General features: G+C 38.5%; 1 protein-coding gene and 1 non-coding gene across 5 annotated transcripts in view; one reads left to right on the forward strand and one right to left on the reverse strand.

Annotated features, from left to right (window-relative positions):
• Nucleotides 1-5532: 5532 nt before the first annotated feature.
• The window catches only part of ZCCHC4 (zinc finger CCHC-type containing 4), a 58706-nt gene continuing 46959 nt past the window's right edge, over nucleotides 5533-17279 (reverse strand). For 3 of the 4 annotated variants that reach the window (XM_043438571.1, XM_043438570.1, XM_043438568.1), the window contains 5 exons: nucleotides 15357-15478; nucleotides 15026-15101; nucleotides 12192-12243; nucleotides 11549-11693; nucleotides 5533-6240 (listed from right to left, as the gene is read on the reverse strand). In XM_043438571.1, coding sequence (XP_043294506.1) covers nucleotides 6105-6240; nucleotides 11549-11693; nucleotides 12192-12243; nucleotides 15026-15101; nucleotides 15357-15478 — 531 coding nt within the window. In that variant the 3' untranslated portion in view covers nucleotides 5533-6104. The remainder of the gene's footprint in view (nucleotides 6241-11548; nucleotides 11694-12191; nucleotides 12244-15025; nucleotides 15102-15356; nucleotides 15479-17279) is intronic. The other variant, XM_043438569.1, reaches the window with a different exon arrangement.
• On the forward strand, nucleotides 8298-8404 carry LOC122422439. Its single transcript, XR_006263836.1, has one exon. It is a non-coding gene; the product is annotated as a U6 spliceosomal RNA (small nuclear RNA).

A 17279-nucleotide genomic window follows, 5' to 3' on the forward strand; every position in this document is an offset into this window, starting at 1 on the left:
GATTCGCAGCTTGTGCTTCTTTCAGCCCAGGGTTTCTCATGATGTACTCTGCATATAAGTTAAATAAGCAGGGTGACAATATACAGCCTTGACGTACTCCTTTTCCTATTTGGAACCAGTCTGTTGTTCCATGTCCAGTTCTAACTGTTGCTTCCTGACCTGCATATAGGTTTCTCAAGAGGCAGGTCAGGTGGTCTGGTATTCCCATCTCTTTCAGAATTTTCCACAGTTTATTGTGATCCACACAGTCGAAGTCTGGATATATTGTATTTAATCAGTCTCCTGTGGTTGGGCAGCTAAGTTTCCATTTTTCACTATTGTAAACAATTTGATGAATATACTTATAACCAATTTTTTTCTCATTTCCAGATGGCCACATCTGAAACTTCACGCCTATGATATTTCCTATGTTGTTATACATATCTTGGGGGAAATTCATACTCTTCTGTGAAGGTTTCATAATCTGTAGGTAGTTACTCTCCTCTGTCTTGTAACACTGAGGGTATAGATTTATTCACAGTCCTTTTCCTGTGTGGTATGAGGGACCATATTCAGGAAAAGTTTCAGGAAAGTGGGCATTCAGTTTTCATAAGATTGTAAAGCAGGTAGATAGTGGATTTATCTAAATGCACCCCATCATCTAGATTATCTATTGCCATGTGTTGGAGGATGGAGAAGGTTATCTTGAGACCCAAAAACCAGGCAGCCAGCTCCATATTATCAATGGATCAGTTTATGGCCAGGTAACTCACAGGTTGCAGTCAGGCAGACAATGATCTGGAAGCATTTGCAACTGCACTCAGCACTGCCAAAGGACCACTGCGACAGTTTTTATATTAGTTCACCTAGAGAAACAGGAAGTGCATTCTGAAGTGAAGATTTATGAATGGGTAATTAGTCTAGTCAAGGCTATGGTTTTTCCAGTGGTCATGTATGGATGTGAGAGTTGGACTGTGAAGAAAGCTGAGCGCCAAAGAATTGATGCTTTTGAACTGTGGTGTTGGAGAAGACTCTTGAGAGTCCCTTGGACTGCAAGGAGATCCAACCAGTCCATCCTAAAGGAGATCAGTCCTGTGTGTTCATTGGAAGGACTGATGCTGAAGCTGAAACTCCAGTACTTTGGCCACCTGATGCAAAGAGTTGACTCATTGGAAAAGACCCTGATGCTGGGAGGGACTGGGGGCAGGAGGAGAAGGGGACGAGAGAGGATGAGATGGCTGGATGGCATCACCGACTCGATGGGCATGAGCTTGAGTAAAGTCCGGGAGATTGTGATGGACAGGGAGGCCTGGCGTGCTGCGATTCATGCGGTCACAAAAAGTCGGACACAACTGAGCGACTGAACTGACTAACTGATCCATACTGAAGAATAATACTGTCATTACAGGTATAAACTGATGTTCACAACATCTTTATGAGAGGATTACAAAACAATTTATTTTTACAATTCCATTTTTAAAAAATTTTAAGTGTCTGTAGCTATTTATACAGGAATCTTATTTCTGGAAGAAAATACACATAAGCTGTGACAGTGGTTCTCTCTGGGTAGTAGAATCAGTTACTTTTCATTTTCTTTGACTCAGGTGGCTCATGTATTAAGTGTAAAGTTAACAGGCAGCAACTTTTATTTCCTTTTGTCTTCTTTAAGCACGCAGAATGTTTAGGCTGACTATCTCTAGTTTTCTCCCACTCCTCACCTCCACATTTGCAAGTGACGAAACTGGCCCATCTGATTAATCAGGGTTAGTTTCTTAAAGATGACTGGATGTCACAGTTACAGTCTGCAGGGGTACTAAGCCGTGCAATAGTGTGAGAATCTTGTGACTGTCCAGCTAATGGGATAAAACTTACCCCTTGGATCTCTGCGATCTGCTTGCTCAGTTTTCATGCTTTCCCTTCCCCACCTCCCCACCCAATCTTGCCAAGTTAACATTTATACTAAGTCTCTTCAAATTAAATTGTAGAGATCTTATCGTCACTTTATTGCAATGACCTTCTAGCTGACCCTCAAGTAATTTAACCCATGTCCTAATTTCCAATTAAAACCATATCAAGTAAGTCAAATTAGATGTTTCCTTTGCATTTTTTTAAAGCTTTTCTTTCTTGGCAGCTCTAAGTGGATTAGCGTCTTACTGTTAGGCAGCACAGCTGGGTTTGGAGGCATGAATGACCATTTCCATTCACCTGACCCAACCCTGATTTATGAGGAGCTTCTACTGGGTGAGTGCAGAACGGTGTTAGCGTGGGTGCTCACTTGCAGTTATCGGTGTTAGCTTCCCAGGCTCGTGGAAGGAGGAAGGAGGCCCTGGGTCCTGCAGCTGGTTGTCTCTGATATCACCGTGTGCCAGACACGGCTCTAGGAGCCAGTGAAGGGGCACCATGAAGTCCACAGGCCCCGGCCACCAATGAGCTTCTAACGAACAGAGAGTCGTTCTAATGCAGGGCATGATTTAAGTACCTGAAAACAAGTCAGAGACACACAAACACACACGTTTTTAATTTCACTGGCAAAAGATGTACTGTTCCACTGGAGACACCAGCGAGGACATCATGAAGAAGGTGGCATCAGACCAGAACCTTTTGTAGGCTGTGATTTTATATTTAAAAGTCAAAGGCACACCATGTTTTATCGTACTTCACAGATACTGTGTCTCTTTACGATCGAAGATTTGTGGCATCCCTTTGTTATGAGATGATGGTTAGCATTTTTTAGTAATAAGTGTTGTGTATTAGTTGCTAAGTCGTGTCCAACTCTTTGTGACCCCGTGGACTGTAGCCCGCCAGGCTCCTCCAGCCTTGGAATTCTCCAGGCAAGAATACTGGAGTGGGTTGTCATTCCCTTCCTCCAGGGGATCTCCCTGACCCAGGGATCAGACCCAGGTCTCCTGCATTGCAGGCAAATTCTTTACCATCTGAACCACTAGGTTTTCTTTTTTTTTTTTTTTTTCAGTCCTTCTAAGAAAAAAAGCAAGTTGTCTCCATATCTTAGGCAAGCCTAATGTCAGGGACTGAACTGTGTCTCTCCAAATCTATATGCTGAAGTCCTAACTCCCAGTACCTCAGACAGGGGCTGGATTTAGAGACACCATCTTTAAAAAGGAGATAAAGGTAAAATGAGGCCTTTAAGGTGGGCACTAATCCTATCTGACCATCCTTACAGGAGGAAATGTGGACACAAAGAGACACCGAAGAAAGACCACGTGAGGACACAGTGAGAAGGCAACCATCTGCAAGCTAAGGAGAGAGGCCTCAGGAGAACCAAGCCTGTCAACACCTTTATCTTGAACTTCCAGGCTCTAGAACTGTGAGAAAGTTAATTACTGTTGTTTAAGCTATCCAATACATTTGTTATAGTAGCCCTAGCAAATAAATATACCCACCACCTGAAAATCTCTAGAAAATTCTATACTTTCAAGTTTCTATTGAGCACCTACAATACATAGGAGACATGAGACTATAAGAAGTGGGTACTGACATTAAGAAACTGAAACCTTTCGGGGAAACAGAATCTGTCAATATAATCATGGAATAATACATAAAAAGTGACTCAAGTGTGGTGCAGAATAGCAAGCAGCTTGCAGAGGAAAGCCTCAGCTGGTATCAGTCTAAAATGTGAAACTTACCAGGAAAGAGTGGGATTGGGGCCAGGGCCTAAAGGCTCCGTAAGACTTTAAAAGATGGCTGTATAGAGGGAAATATTCCAAACAGAAAAAAGAGAATGGGATGAAAAGACTGAGGCATACCAGAGAAATAAATTAGTCTAAATATCACACTAAATGTAGGGGAAAAAAATCTAATGTCATTCAGGGCCTACAAAGTGACAAAATGTGACAAAGTACAAAAATACGACAAAGTAACATCATATTTCATTACATTATGTAATATAAACAAGAAATAGAATGAAATTTAGCGGCAATTATTTAAGAAAAATGTCCTTTTCACGAACTTCCCTAGCGGCCCAGTGGTTAAGACTCCACATTTTCACTGCAGGGAGCACAGGTTCAATCCCTGGTGGGAGAACTAAGATTCCACATGCCACAAGGAATGGCCAAAAAAAATTTCCTTTTAAAAAGCTTAAAAAGGTTTGTCTGTCAAATTTCAGGGATTTTCTTTTACTGCAGTTTTAAGTAAGTATCTTAATGTTCAGATATGCAGATTCCTAATTAGAACAAATGACCTCATCTCCCATCACACTTTATACCTCCCAGAGACATTTTCACATTCTATTCGTTTATCCTCTGAGGAAAGAAAGAGATTAAGTCCTTAAAATTACCATAACTGAACACAAGAACAGAACCATCAAACTTCCTATTTTTAACTCTGAGAAGGTAACAAAGTTTTCAAGTACAGAATTCCTGATTATAAGTAACACCCTATTTGCTCAATACTAAGATGGGCTTTTTTTCACATTTCAGTATTTCTGAAATAAGACACATCTAAAGTTTAATATATACAATTAATAAGATAAGGGTGTTTTCCCCCTGAAAAGATATGATTCCATCAATAGCACACTTTACCAATTGATGGTATCTTAAAACTAAGAAAACGTGGTGATGATAACCACTGGCCATCAGGAGCCAATTCTTCAGCAGTCACGGTCCCTCAGGTGTCTGAGTTTCTGGGCAGATTTCAATAGATTTTAACCACAGTATCATGGACACCATGAAAGTCAGGCAATGTCCACACCTATACCCGAATCAGAGAGACTCTTACAATGACTCTACAAGGTTCATATCTCATCCAATCACCTCAAAATCTGCCCCTCCTAGAACCACAGCAACCCATTAAAAATGGGACAAGAGAAGAATTTCCTGATGCTTGTTAAGTCCAGGAGCTTGGCACATCTTGTGATGTCACCTGACCTATCAGGACCACACTGTCAGGGCCATGTGTGAGGATTCCACAGCAGGTACCAAACTTAAATACCAGGTAGAATTTAAATAAGAGATGGAGTACAGTTCTTCTACTTCTACTTAGAGGGCTCCAGCTAAGCCCAAGCAGAGATGCCTCCAAACATGCTCTAAAATAGTCATGTGGGAAAGAGAGGAGAGTCATTATGCAAATACAAGCCATTCAAAACTACCAAGTCTTGAAGATAATGTCAGATACCTAGCAGAGAAATGGGGAGAGGAATTCTTTGTTCAAACTCCTCCCTTTAGTGTTGCAACCCTGGACCACAGATAATTACCATCTTCACCTGTTAACACTTCTCCAGGCGAACAAGCGAACCGAGAGCCAGGTGCATGAGCCTTATTTAATTTAACCACAAACAATCCTGAGATGTGCTGTCCCTATTATATTAATGAAGAAACAGTGGCTTCTATAGAGTGAATGACTTGGCCAAAGATATACAACCAGTAAGTGTTAGAATAGGAAAGAGGAGTTTGAATCACCAAAACAGACTGCCTCTGCTACAACTTTTATAAAGAAACATCCTGCCTAAGTTAACAGACAATAAGATGACAGAGCAAGTCATAATTCAACAAACATTTAGGTGATTCTATATCATCGAAGGATAACTGCAAAGAGTAGTTGAAAAATAAATATTTAATATTAATATAACCATAATTGTTTTAGACGGCCTTTGTCAAAATTCTTTCCATCTTCAGATTCTGTCTTAAAAAAAAAAACAACTGTACATTGTATTTCTCTTTACAAGTGGGATTTAAGCCATTGTACAATATTTTAATATCTAATTTAACATATATAACAACATACTCTTACGTTCAATGTAAACAAAACCTCGAGTTTTCATTCTTATTTTCTTCTTTGTTTCTGCAAAAGAATGCTCTGTGCCCATTTTTCAGATAAAAGAGGCTAAAATAATATTACTGGAAGAGATGTAAAGAGAGAAAAAAGGCACCAAAAGCTAGCTAGCCGGCAAAGATCTCCAGAGGGGCTGCAGTGTGTGTGTGTTGGGGGGGGGGGGGGGTGCGTGTAAAGGGGGGATGTCTATAAACCAGCAAAATACCACCTCCTTATTTTCAAGCTTAGAAAGGTGCATACCTTTGAGAGCAACAGAATTTAAGTCCAACATGGCACTTTCAGAAAATGGCATCAAAGGTTGGACTATAAATCTTTCTTATTCTCAAGTCACTGGACATTTAAGAGCAAAGATATTGATGGGTTCTTTCTCTCCTTTTCTTCTTCCTTGTAACAGATGTATGATTCATGGATTGTCCTTTAGTGGTCTCCATTTTCATCTTATTGCTTTTTCTTTGCTTCTGCTTTCTGACAGCCCTGAAAAACAAGGTGCTAAATTATTTTGGAGAATGAGCACAGTGAATTATGTAATTATGTTGAAGTTTAATTAACTAGCTAACCAAATAAGAAAACAGAAGGGAAAGAATTTACTGTATTGTAAGCATAAATCCTCAGAATCCTAACCACAGTAACAAGGAGATAGAGTCCTGACCAAGCAAAATGTTTTAGAGAAGAAATTTCTTTGAAAGATGGTTACTACAGATTTAGAACAATCTATTCAGGACAAATACACCACAGAGGTAAATAGTCAAGCCAATGAGTTGGGAGGTTTTTTTTTTTTTTCCCTTCTACATTTGTACTGCTCAACTCAGCACTTCGATCTCCAAAACCCTGAATTACATTTTTCAGAAAAAGACCGATATATTGACAGTTAGCAATGGTAGAAAAATGCTGCAACTCTGAAAAGGCTTACAGAAGCTCATCTTATAGTCTTAATTTTCCTTTCCTCGGTATCCTAAAATCCTGACAACTGCCATACAGGATGTCCACATTTAGTGGTCTCTTGAAGACTAGCTTCAAAATGAATAAGCTGAAAGTCAATCTCTAAAAAGCATTAAATCACACCAGAAAACAAAAACAGATCCTTTGCTTCAGGTGCTCTCTGAACTAAGTTACAGGCAATCTATACCTGAGAAAGATTACTGGCCTGTTCATTCACTTTCTCCAACCTAGCAGAATCATGCCATTTATTATATCATGAACAAAGGGATGAGCTGGGGCTGCCAGCACTGGCAAACCTGGAAACTTTCAAGGCTGCCCAGCAATATCAACTGTTAAGACTCCTCCTTATAAACCACCACAAGTCCTAGGGAAAAGCTTCTTCTTGATCTTCCCAGGACCAAAATCTGGGAAAGCAGCTTCATACACAGTATATAATCTCCTAGTGGACAAACTCAGCCTCTCCTTTGGGTCATTCAGTATACATGTTAAGTGTTGGGAATACAAACATGAACGGGTACAATTGACTTCAAGGAGCAGGGAGACTGAGACAAGGCAGGTGTCATCCTTCCCTTTCCTTCTCCCCACTTTTCTTTTTTAGGGAAAGAAACTGAGGCTAAGAAACCACCTCTGAGGAAGTGGCAGAATCAGCTTGATTCAGGAAACTGTGCTCTTTTAATTTTACCTTGATACTACATATACTACTATAAATTATTCAGGTATATAAAATGCTCAGCATATAGTAACTCCTAAAAAATATTAGCTATTATTAGTAGCTCCACATGACTACTATTCAGAATTTTGCTTGGTAATTTAATATTTTTCCATGTTTAGATTTTGTACTAGGATATCTTTCAAGTTCAAAATAAAACAAAACAGTCATCTTCGTTCTGTTTTGTGCATGTTATATAAGTCTCCTTTTTCTCCAGCCATTTTTTTAAAGTAAGAAAATGTCCTGGTAAGTGATGAATTTAGCAAATGTAATGACGTATAATCTCTTGATCACAAAATCAATGAAGTTATTATGCATGCCTGTATACAAAACTCAAACAAATTTTCTTTGGCTTATCCACTGATAAGAACTAAACATGAACCAGATTTCACTAGAAGATGTGGTAAACAAAAACAGAAGGAAAACACTCATTTGTAATATGAATAAACAAAATGCACCAGAGGTAGAGTCTTTAAACAGTGATAAACTGAGTATAGATCAACTGGCTGTTTTATTTTGCCTTAAAATTAAATTGACCTGGTATTGATATTTGTCCTGTAAATTACAAGTATTTATGTGACTGATAAAATGAGCTCTAACCACAAGAGGGAGCCAGCATCATTCTAGTTCATAACCTAAGGAAAATTAATACTAAGGAAAACTAAAGTAACATAAGACAACTATAAAACATACAAGATGAAAAGACCTTTTATGCCATAGAGGCTTAAAAAAAAGCATAAAAATTATTTTTTACTATTATAAAAAGTTCATGCCTTGTCAATTTCATTATAAAAATTTTTTGAAAGCAATACCTGAAAATAACTATTAACAGTTTAGGTGTCTTCTCTAAGAGAAGAAGATACTATTCAAGAATTATCAGGTAGTGCTCGCTTCGGCAGCACATATACTAAAATTGGAACGATACAGAGAAGATTAGCATGGCCCCTGTGCAAGGATGACATGCAAATTCGTGAAGCGTTCCATATTTTTAGACTCTGGGACTCTGTGGGAGAAGGCGAGGGTGGGATGTTTCGAGAGAACAGCATCGAAACATGTATATTATCAAGGGTGAAACAGATCACCAGCCCAGGCTGGATGCATGAGACAAGTGCTCGGGGCTGGTGCACTGGGAAGACCCAGAGGGGTGGGATGGGGAGGGAGGTGGAGGGGGGATCGGGATGGGGAATACATGTAAATCCATGGCTGATTCATGTCAATGTATGGCAAAAACCACTACAATATTGTAAAGTAATTAGCCTCCAACTAATAAAAATAAATGGGAAAAAAAAAGAATTAGCAGGTATACCACATTCTAGAAGATTTGGTCTTGAATTAAAATTGATAAAATCTAGTACTGAAGGATACTACATGATTTTCCTCAATGAAAACAATATATTACTAACAAATAAACTAGTCAGAGCTTTTTTAAGAAACAGCTTTATTTAAGAACCAAGGAAGAGCCTACAGTGTATTACTAAAATGCAAATTCAGTTTCCATGTGTCATAAAATCACAGAATCAAAGGCTGAGCATGATACTAACTCCTGTTTGCAACTAGAATTATACTGTAAATAGTAAAACACCCCTAGATCACCCCTACTTTATGAGACTGTATTCTTAAAGGTTTATAAGGAAAAGTATTTTCTAAGACTCAATATACCTCTTTAGTTAATTTTTATAATACCACTTCTACCCTTGATTACTTAGTTGGAATAATTATTGAAAGTAGATTCAATAAAAAGCATGAGCTTCCCTAGTGGCTCCAATGGTAAAGACCCTGCTTGCAATGCAAGAGACTCAGGTTTGACCCCTGAGTTGGGAAGATCCCCTGGAGAAAGAAATGGCTATCCACTCCAGTATTCTTGCCTGGAGAATCCCATGGACAGAGGAGCCTGGCAGGCTACAGTCCATGAGGTCGCAAAGAGTCAGACACGACTAAGTGACTGACACTCCCATTTTCATTTTTCAGCGGAAAAGGTAGTTTAAATAGTAGGCAGAATTCAAATGGCTGGGCTTTAATGGAAAAAAATTTCTACTGACCAAAAAAATAAAAACAGATGGAAAAGAATACAATCCTAAGTAGTTAGTAAAGTATCAGGTATTCAGGTTGGTACAAAAGTAATTGTTTTGGACTATGAATTTTAAATCATTATAGCTAGACTCAAACACATCTTTATTAATAAAATAGGAACCATTACAATCAACACATATTTGCCAGTGAGAAATGTTTGTTAATCCCTGTAGCATAAAAATCTGTGCTTCAGGATTTGATGAACTCTTGGAAAGCGTTTTCTGCCGCCTGATGGTTGTGGAAGCATTTTCCCTGCAAAAAGTTGTTGAGATGCTTGAAGATGTGGTAGTTGGTTGGAGACAGGTCAGGTGAATATGGTGGAAGAGGCAAAACTTTGCAGCCCAATTCATTCAATTTCTGAAGCAGCTGTGTGACATGCAGTCAGGCGATGTTGTGGAGAACGGGGCCCATTCTGTTGACCAACACTGACTGCAGGCGTTGCAATTTTCGGTGCATCTCATCGATTTGCTGAGCATACTTCTCAGATATAATGGTTTCACCAGGCTTCAGAGAGCTGTAGTGGATCAGACAGGCAGCAGACCACCAAACAGTGACCATGACCTTTTATGGTGTTAGTCTGGCCTTGGGAAGTGCATGGAGTTTGTCCTTGGTCCAACCACTGAGCTGGTCATTGACAGTTGTCATATAAAATCCACTTTTCATCATGCATTACAATCCAATCAAGAAATGTTGCATAGAATAAGAGAAACTGCTGCTGCTAAGTTGCTTCAGTTGTGTCCGACTCTTTGCAACCCCATAGACGGCAGCCCACCAGGCTCCCCCGTCCCTGGGATTCTCCAGGCAAGAACACTGGAGTGGGTTGCCATTTCCTTCTCCAATGCATGAAAGTGAAAGGTGAAAGTGAAGTCACTCAGTCGTGTCCGACTCTTAGCGACCCCATGGACTGCAGCCTACCAGGCTTCTCCATCCATGGGATTTTCCAGGCAAGAGTACTGGAGTGGGTCGCCAGTGCCTTCTCCGAGAATAAGAGAAGATGACACTTCAAAACAATGACTTTTTTGACTTTTGGTCAGCTCATGAGGCAACCATTTATCGAGCTTTTTCACCTTTCCGATTTGCTTGAAATGCCAAATGACCAGAATGGTCAATGTTGAGTTCTTCAGCAACTTCTCTGTAAGGGGATCAGCTTCAATGATGGCTCTCAGTTGGTTGTTGTCAGCTTCCTATGACCAGCTGTATTACACTCCCCATCTTCAAGGCTCTTGTCTCCTTTACAAAACTTTTTGAACCACCACTGCACTGTATGTTTGCTAGCAGTTCCTGGGTCAAATGCATTGCTGATGTTGTGAGTCATCTCTGCCGCTTTACAACCCATTTTGACCTTGAATAAAAAAACTGCTCAAATTTGTTTTTTGTCTAACATCATTTCTATAGTCTAAAATATAAAATAAACAAGTAATGAGTCATTAGCAAAAAAGAAAAGCAAGAAATGTGCATTAAAACAATGTGTAAAGTAACATCTATTTAAGAATGTATTCCAGTATCAAATGGCAAAATTCAACAATGCAAAAACCGCAATTACTTTTGCACCAACCTAACACTTCTAATACTAAAAGATGTTTTTTTCATCACGAGTTATATGAGTGTTCAAAATCTTTATCCTGATGTCAATTTTCATGTAATATTAAACTTAGCTATCTGGTTTTCACATCAGCAAAACAAGAGGACTCAATACATGTCATCCCTTTAGTGTAAAAAGAAAAAAGTGTAATCATTCAAGTTAGCCCATTTGAAATACCAATAGTATTTCTAAATCAACTACTGTCATTGGTATCATGTTGCTCTGAATTATAACAACTATATTACATACACATATAGGAAAGTTAGTCAGTCATTTTCTACCTTATATTTTGGTTATTTACTGGTCTTGCCTGTAAAATCTTAAGCTCTCTGACTCACCTTGATATCCTTCCTCCCCATCTATGCCTAACAGTGAAAGCAACAATTAATTAGCACTTATGGATCCTCCAGTTATTGCACACTTTTGTGGATTGTTCTGTACACAAGAAAAATTTTTCTAGTAAATAAAGGAATTCAACTAACTTGTTAACTTTCTTAGATGTAGAAATGTTAGGACAAGTACTCCGTTTATGGTCTAATTCACCACAAATAAAGCAGCCGTCTTTAGGGCCCTTGCAAGAATGATCTGGAAGAGCACAGTGATTGCAAATGCTACAGTGGATCCAGGCTGTAAAATAAAAAATTAGGTTTTAGAAGAGGTTCATTTAATAGAATTTTTCATTAGATTAACCTTTATGATGAGGAAGTATGAATAGTGTTTACTTCAAATATTGTGATCTCTTTACCAAGCTAATTATAATTTGGCTAAAGAGGCCAAGATTAAGAGGTTGGAATCCCATGTAAACCAGCTAAGTTCTTTCTGATACGTGGCAACAAATTCCGCCCTTCTGCAATGAGTCATGAACCACCAACACAATGGGGACCGGCTGAGCGATACAAAATCCTATTAAAATAAGCCAAACCAAACAAGGTAAAGTCATCTCTCTCTCTCTAAAGGAGAGAAAGTTCATTTTAATAAGTGCAAAAATTAAAAAGGAAGTAAATTAATGTAAGTCTCTATATTAATTTTTTTCTTTTGTAAATAAAGTTAAATAAAAATTCTGTTTAGATGAAGAAAAACTCAAATGTTTTCATAGGATCTCAAACACTAAGTCTAAATACTTACAAGGCTTTACACACTTTTTGCAGAGAAAGCAATGGTTCCATTTCCTGCCATCCTACAAAAACAATTTTTAAACTATGATTAATTTGTCATTAAGAATCAAGCCCCATAATTAAAAATTAAAATGGCTTATTAAAAGCTGTGTAAATTATTCATTCCTTATTTCTCACTTTCCTGAGCTTACAATTAAATACTTTGATTTTAATTTATGCATTTCTCCACTCAACTCAAATGCCCCAAATTCCATAACACTAAAACTGGGGGATTTATCTAAATGATCTTGAAAGTCCACTCCAGATCAATCAACCCAAACTGCACGAAGAAGGACTCAATGAAAATTTCAAGAGAATTAATGACTCATAGTTTTTATAGTCTATCTGACATGATCCTTAATAACGTTCATATTTGAGAAAATGTAATTTAGAAGGATGGAGGTTACTATCTGGGTAATTTAAAAACTGTGAAATAAAACATACCTAGAAAAGTACATGAAATGCATACATTCAGTTTAGTGAACACTGTTTATAAAGTTTATAAAGTGAACACTGAAGAACCCAACAAGTCAAGAGACAGAATTCCATCAGTCCCCTAGACACTTCCCCAAATGCCCCTTCCAGTCCAGCATTCCTCCTTCCCCACTGAGAAACACTTAGCCTAGCTTTTCTGATGCTCACTTCCTTGTTTTTATTTTTTCCACCTATGTGTGCATCTCTAAATTTAAAAAAAAAAAAAAGTTTTTTTCTCATCTTGGAATTTGTATGATTTGGGCATAATTTTTTTTAAATGAAGAATACAGACAATTTCTAAACTAATTGGAAATATATATAATCAATGTTACCATAGTAAAAAACCAGTAAAACCAGTAAGGTATAAAATAATGTACTTTCCAATAGTTATAAAAATATAGCCTTTCCTTTAGAGAATAATACGTGCTTATCAGCCAACTAAACTTCACATGTTCTTTTTGACTGGATGTAGTTAAAATAACAGAGTATCCTACGGGTGATCCTGCCTTCCTAAAAATGTCAGCAGGAGGTATGTCCTCTGCAGTCCCTCCCCGCCTGTGAAAAGGCCTGTCTACCAGCGCTGTGTGAGGACTCAACGACTTAGTCCATGTACAGCACTTAGGGCCTGGCACATAACAAGTCCTGTTACTAACTGCTGCTTCATCAGAACAGTGATTGGTATCTAATAATCCAATTCCTTATTTGAAACAATTTTGCCCTCGACAAAATTTAGTCTTCATTTAGTGCCTTATTTGAAACACTAATAATTTTAGCAGTCACACATTACCATATAAAAATAACTCAAAAATTATTAATGATAATGAAGGCAACTAAATATTTTTAAAAGCCTGCAGTACTTTATGATTAGAGAAAAGATACTGCATTAAAATATAATTAATAAACAATAATACACTAACTGTTGTTGTTCAGTTGCTAAGCCGTGCCCAACACTTTGCGATCCCATGGACTGCAGGCTCCTCTGTCCGCCACTATCTCCCAGAGTTTGCTCAAATTCATGTCCCTTGAGTTGGTGATGCTATACAACCATGTCATCCTCTGCTGCCTCCTTCTCCTTTTGCCTTCTATCTTTCCCAGCATCAAGGTCTTTTCCAATGAGTCAGCTCTTTGCATCAGGTGGCCAAAGTATTGGAGCTTCAGCGACAGACCTTTCAATGAATATTCAGGGTTGATTTCCTTAGGATTGACTGATTTGCTATCCTTGCTGGTCAAGGGACTCTCAAGAGTCTTCTCCAACACTACTATTCAAAAGCATCAGTTCTTTGAAGCTCAGCTTTCCTTATGGTTTAACATTCACACCCGTACATGACTACTGGAAAGACCATAGCTTTGACTATATGGACTTCTGTCAGCTCATTTCATGATGTCTTTGCTTTTTAATATGCTATCTAGGTTTATCTAGGTTTATCATAGCTTTCCTTCCAAGGAGCAAGTGTCTTTTAATTTCATGCCTGCAGTTACCATCTGCAGTGATTTTGGAGCCCAAGAAAATAAAATCTGTCACTGCTTCTACTTTTTCCCGATCTATTTGCCATGAAGTGATGGGACCGAATGCCATGATCTTAGATTTGTGAATGTTGAGTTTCAAGCCAGTTTTTTCACTCTCCTCTTTCGAGGCTCTTTAGTTTCTCTTCACTTTCTGCCATTAGAGTGGTATCATGTGCATATCTGAGGCTGTTGATATTTCCCTTGGCAATCTTGATTCCAGCGTGTGAGTTATCCAGTTCAGCATTTCACATGATGTACTCTGCATCTAAGTTAAATAAGCAGAGTGACAATATACAGTCTTGATGTACTCCTTTCCCAATTTTGAACCAGTCCATTGTTCCATATTAAGTTCTAACTGTCGCTTCTTGACCTGCATACAGGTTCCTTAGAAGACACGTAAAGTGGTCTGGTACTCCCATCTCTTTAAGAATTCCCCACAGTTTGTTGTGATTCACACAGTCAAAGCCTTTAGCATAATCAGTGAAGCAGAAGTAGATGTTTCTCTGGAATTCCCTTGCTTTCTCCATGACCCAATGAATGTTGGCAATTTGATCTCTGGTCCCTCTGGCTTTTCTCAACCCAGCTTGCACATCTGGAAGTTCTTGGTTCACATATTGCTGATGCCTAGCTTGAAGGATTTTGAGCATAACCTTGCTAGCATGTGAAATGAACACAACTGTATAGTAGTTTGAACATTCTTTGGCATTAATACATTAATATGAATTATAATATTAAAAAAATAACATTAAGCAAATGTAATGAAACTAGTGAACAAAAATAAAACTAATGTATTTGAGTAAAAACACATTCTAAAGAAAACTATACCTTGGATGTGCAAGAATTACAGTGTTCACAGTGTTGATTCTCTAGAGAAACATATCGTTGACACAGGGGGCAAAATCTAAGGAGAAAAGAAAGACTTGATGAAATGAGCTGCGTATATTTATACCTATTGAGATTCACAAGGTAGATAAAAGTTCACAGGCATGTTACAAAAATTCGGTATAATTCAAATTAAATTCAATACAACATTTTAGGCCACATTTAATAGTAATAAAAGTACTACATGAGTCAATATGAAAGGCATTTTCGTGTCAGATATATGGAACTTTATTTTCAGTGACTCATGTATTTCAAGGTCCCTCTGTGATCTTACCTGTACCCTTCTTCAATAGGAAGGATTATTCTGTTAGGTGGGATATTTGTGAAAATACGCACAGGAGACTGTTTCCGTCCTGTCTTTCCATGTTTATAAAGTGCATGATTATCATAATCTACCTAGAAAGCAAAAAAAAAAAATTCAAAGAAAAATTTCTCAACTGAATCAACATTTGTTAAGACTCTTTACCAATAAGTGAACAAACTGATGCCAAGATACAAATTAAATCAGAGCATTTAACAAGAAGTTCTTAAAAGCAAGAGTTTACTTATTAGTCAACAGATTCAGAGAGGACTCCATGAGAATAAAATTTTATTATAAAAAAGGTAAAATTTGTTATGACAAATTCTTGTTACCTGGGATTAAGAGAAGAACTCTAATCTTGTATCCAATGCAACAGACTCTGCAAGAAGGGCTATTACATAATTAAGAATTTAGCTTTGGGGGTTAAAAAATTCCACCTTTGATGATCTGTGACAGCTTGGTGAGGGTTTTTCACTTTTTGCATTCTCTGCGTGTCAGTTTTCAGCTCCCTGAGGCTCAGTGCCACCTTGGTTTGGCCCTCCACCGTCACTTTCTGACAGAGCCAGGTCAAGGCCAGGCAGTGGCTCTGCCGCTCACTTGTTATATGACCTCAGGCAAGCCTGCATCATTTTCAACTGGAAAAGGAGGTTACTAACACTTACCTTAGAGTTGCTGTGAAAGTTAAATGAGCCAATGTATGTAAAACACTGAATTCAGGACCTGGCATATGTTGGAGATAGAAGGATGGAGACACAGAGGGAAATCAACTACAGTTCTCCCCACAATGACTACTTCAAGCATTCACCTCTCTCCTTAAGATCCCTAACTCAACTTTCCCTTTCTACAGATTATCTGGAAAATAAACTGAAACCAACAAGCATGATTCCTATCAGCTTCTGGCTCCCGTCTCCTCCTCCAAACTATCACCCATAAACATTCTCAGTTTGGTTTTAAACCTGCCGTGAATTCCACCTAGCCACTAAGTCCATCTTTCTTCAGATCACTAACTCTTAAAGTGTGGTGTCTGGATCAGCAATATCAGCATCACCTGGGATCATGTTAGAAATGCAATTTCTTGTTCCACCTAGGACCTAAAAACACAAACTCTGGGGGTGGGGTCCAGCAATCCGCATTTTTAACAAGCCCTCTTCACACACTAAAGCTTGAGAAACACTGCTTTAGATCACCCACAAGAGTATTATGAGATTTTTATAAGATAGATCTCAACTTTCAAGTAATAAATTGTGTAGATTCTACATAAGATTACACTTAAGAATTTACAACAGAACTAACTCGCAAGCTAGCTATTTAATGAGAGAATTACAAAAATATAAGGCATCTCAGAAATTCCTGTCAAAGTGTCCAAAACTTTGGCCACCTGATGTGAACAACTGACTCATTGGAAAAGACCCTGATGCTGGGGAAGATTGAAGGCAAGAGGAAAAAGGGACAACAGAGGATGAGATGGTTGGATGGCATCATCGACTCGATGGACATGAGTTTGAGCAAGCTCTGGAAGACAGTGAAGGATAGGGAAGCCTGGCGTGCTGCAGTCCATGGGGTCGCAGAGTGGGACATTACTGAGCGACTGAACTGAACTGAAGGCATTGAGCACAATGGAAAGAGAGGCCTTTAATGGAAGATTCCTAAGTTCTTCCATGGCCATATCACTGCTGGCTAGATTTACAGGAGAACAAATTTAGGAAGACTGATTAACAAGCTTCAGCAGTGGGGGGAAAGAAAAGTACAAGGTGAAGAGACCCAACTAAATGAGAGACAGTGAGGAAAAAAGCCCTAGGGTGTTCTGCATGGTGAGCATACACAGGTCAGCATAGTGAGTCCACAGTCTAGTGTAACCATGTAACAGTAGGTGTTGGCCTACAGTTGGACTACTCG

This window comes from Cervus canadensis, chromosome 19 (assembly GCF_019320065.1).
Source record: "Cervus canadensis isolate Bull #8, Minnesota chromosome 19, ASM1932006v1, whole genome shotgun sequence".
Taxonomy (NCBI): domain Eukaryota; kingdom Metazoa; phylum Chordata; class Mammalia; order Artiodactyla; family Cervidae; genus Cervus; species Cervus canadensis.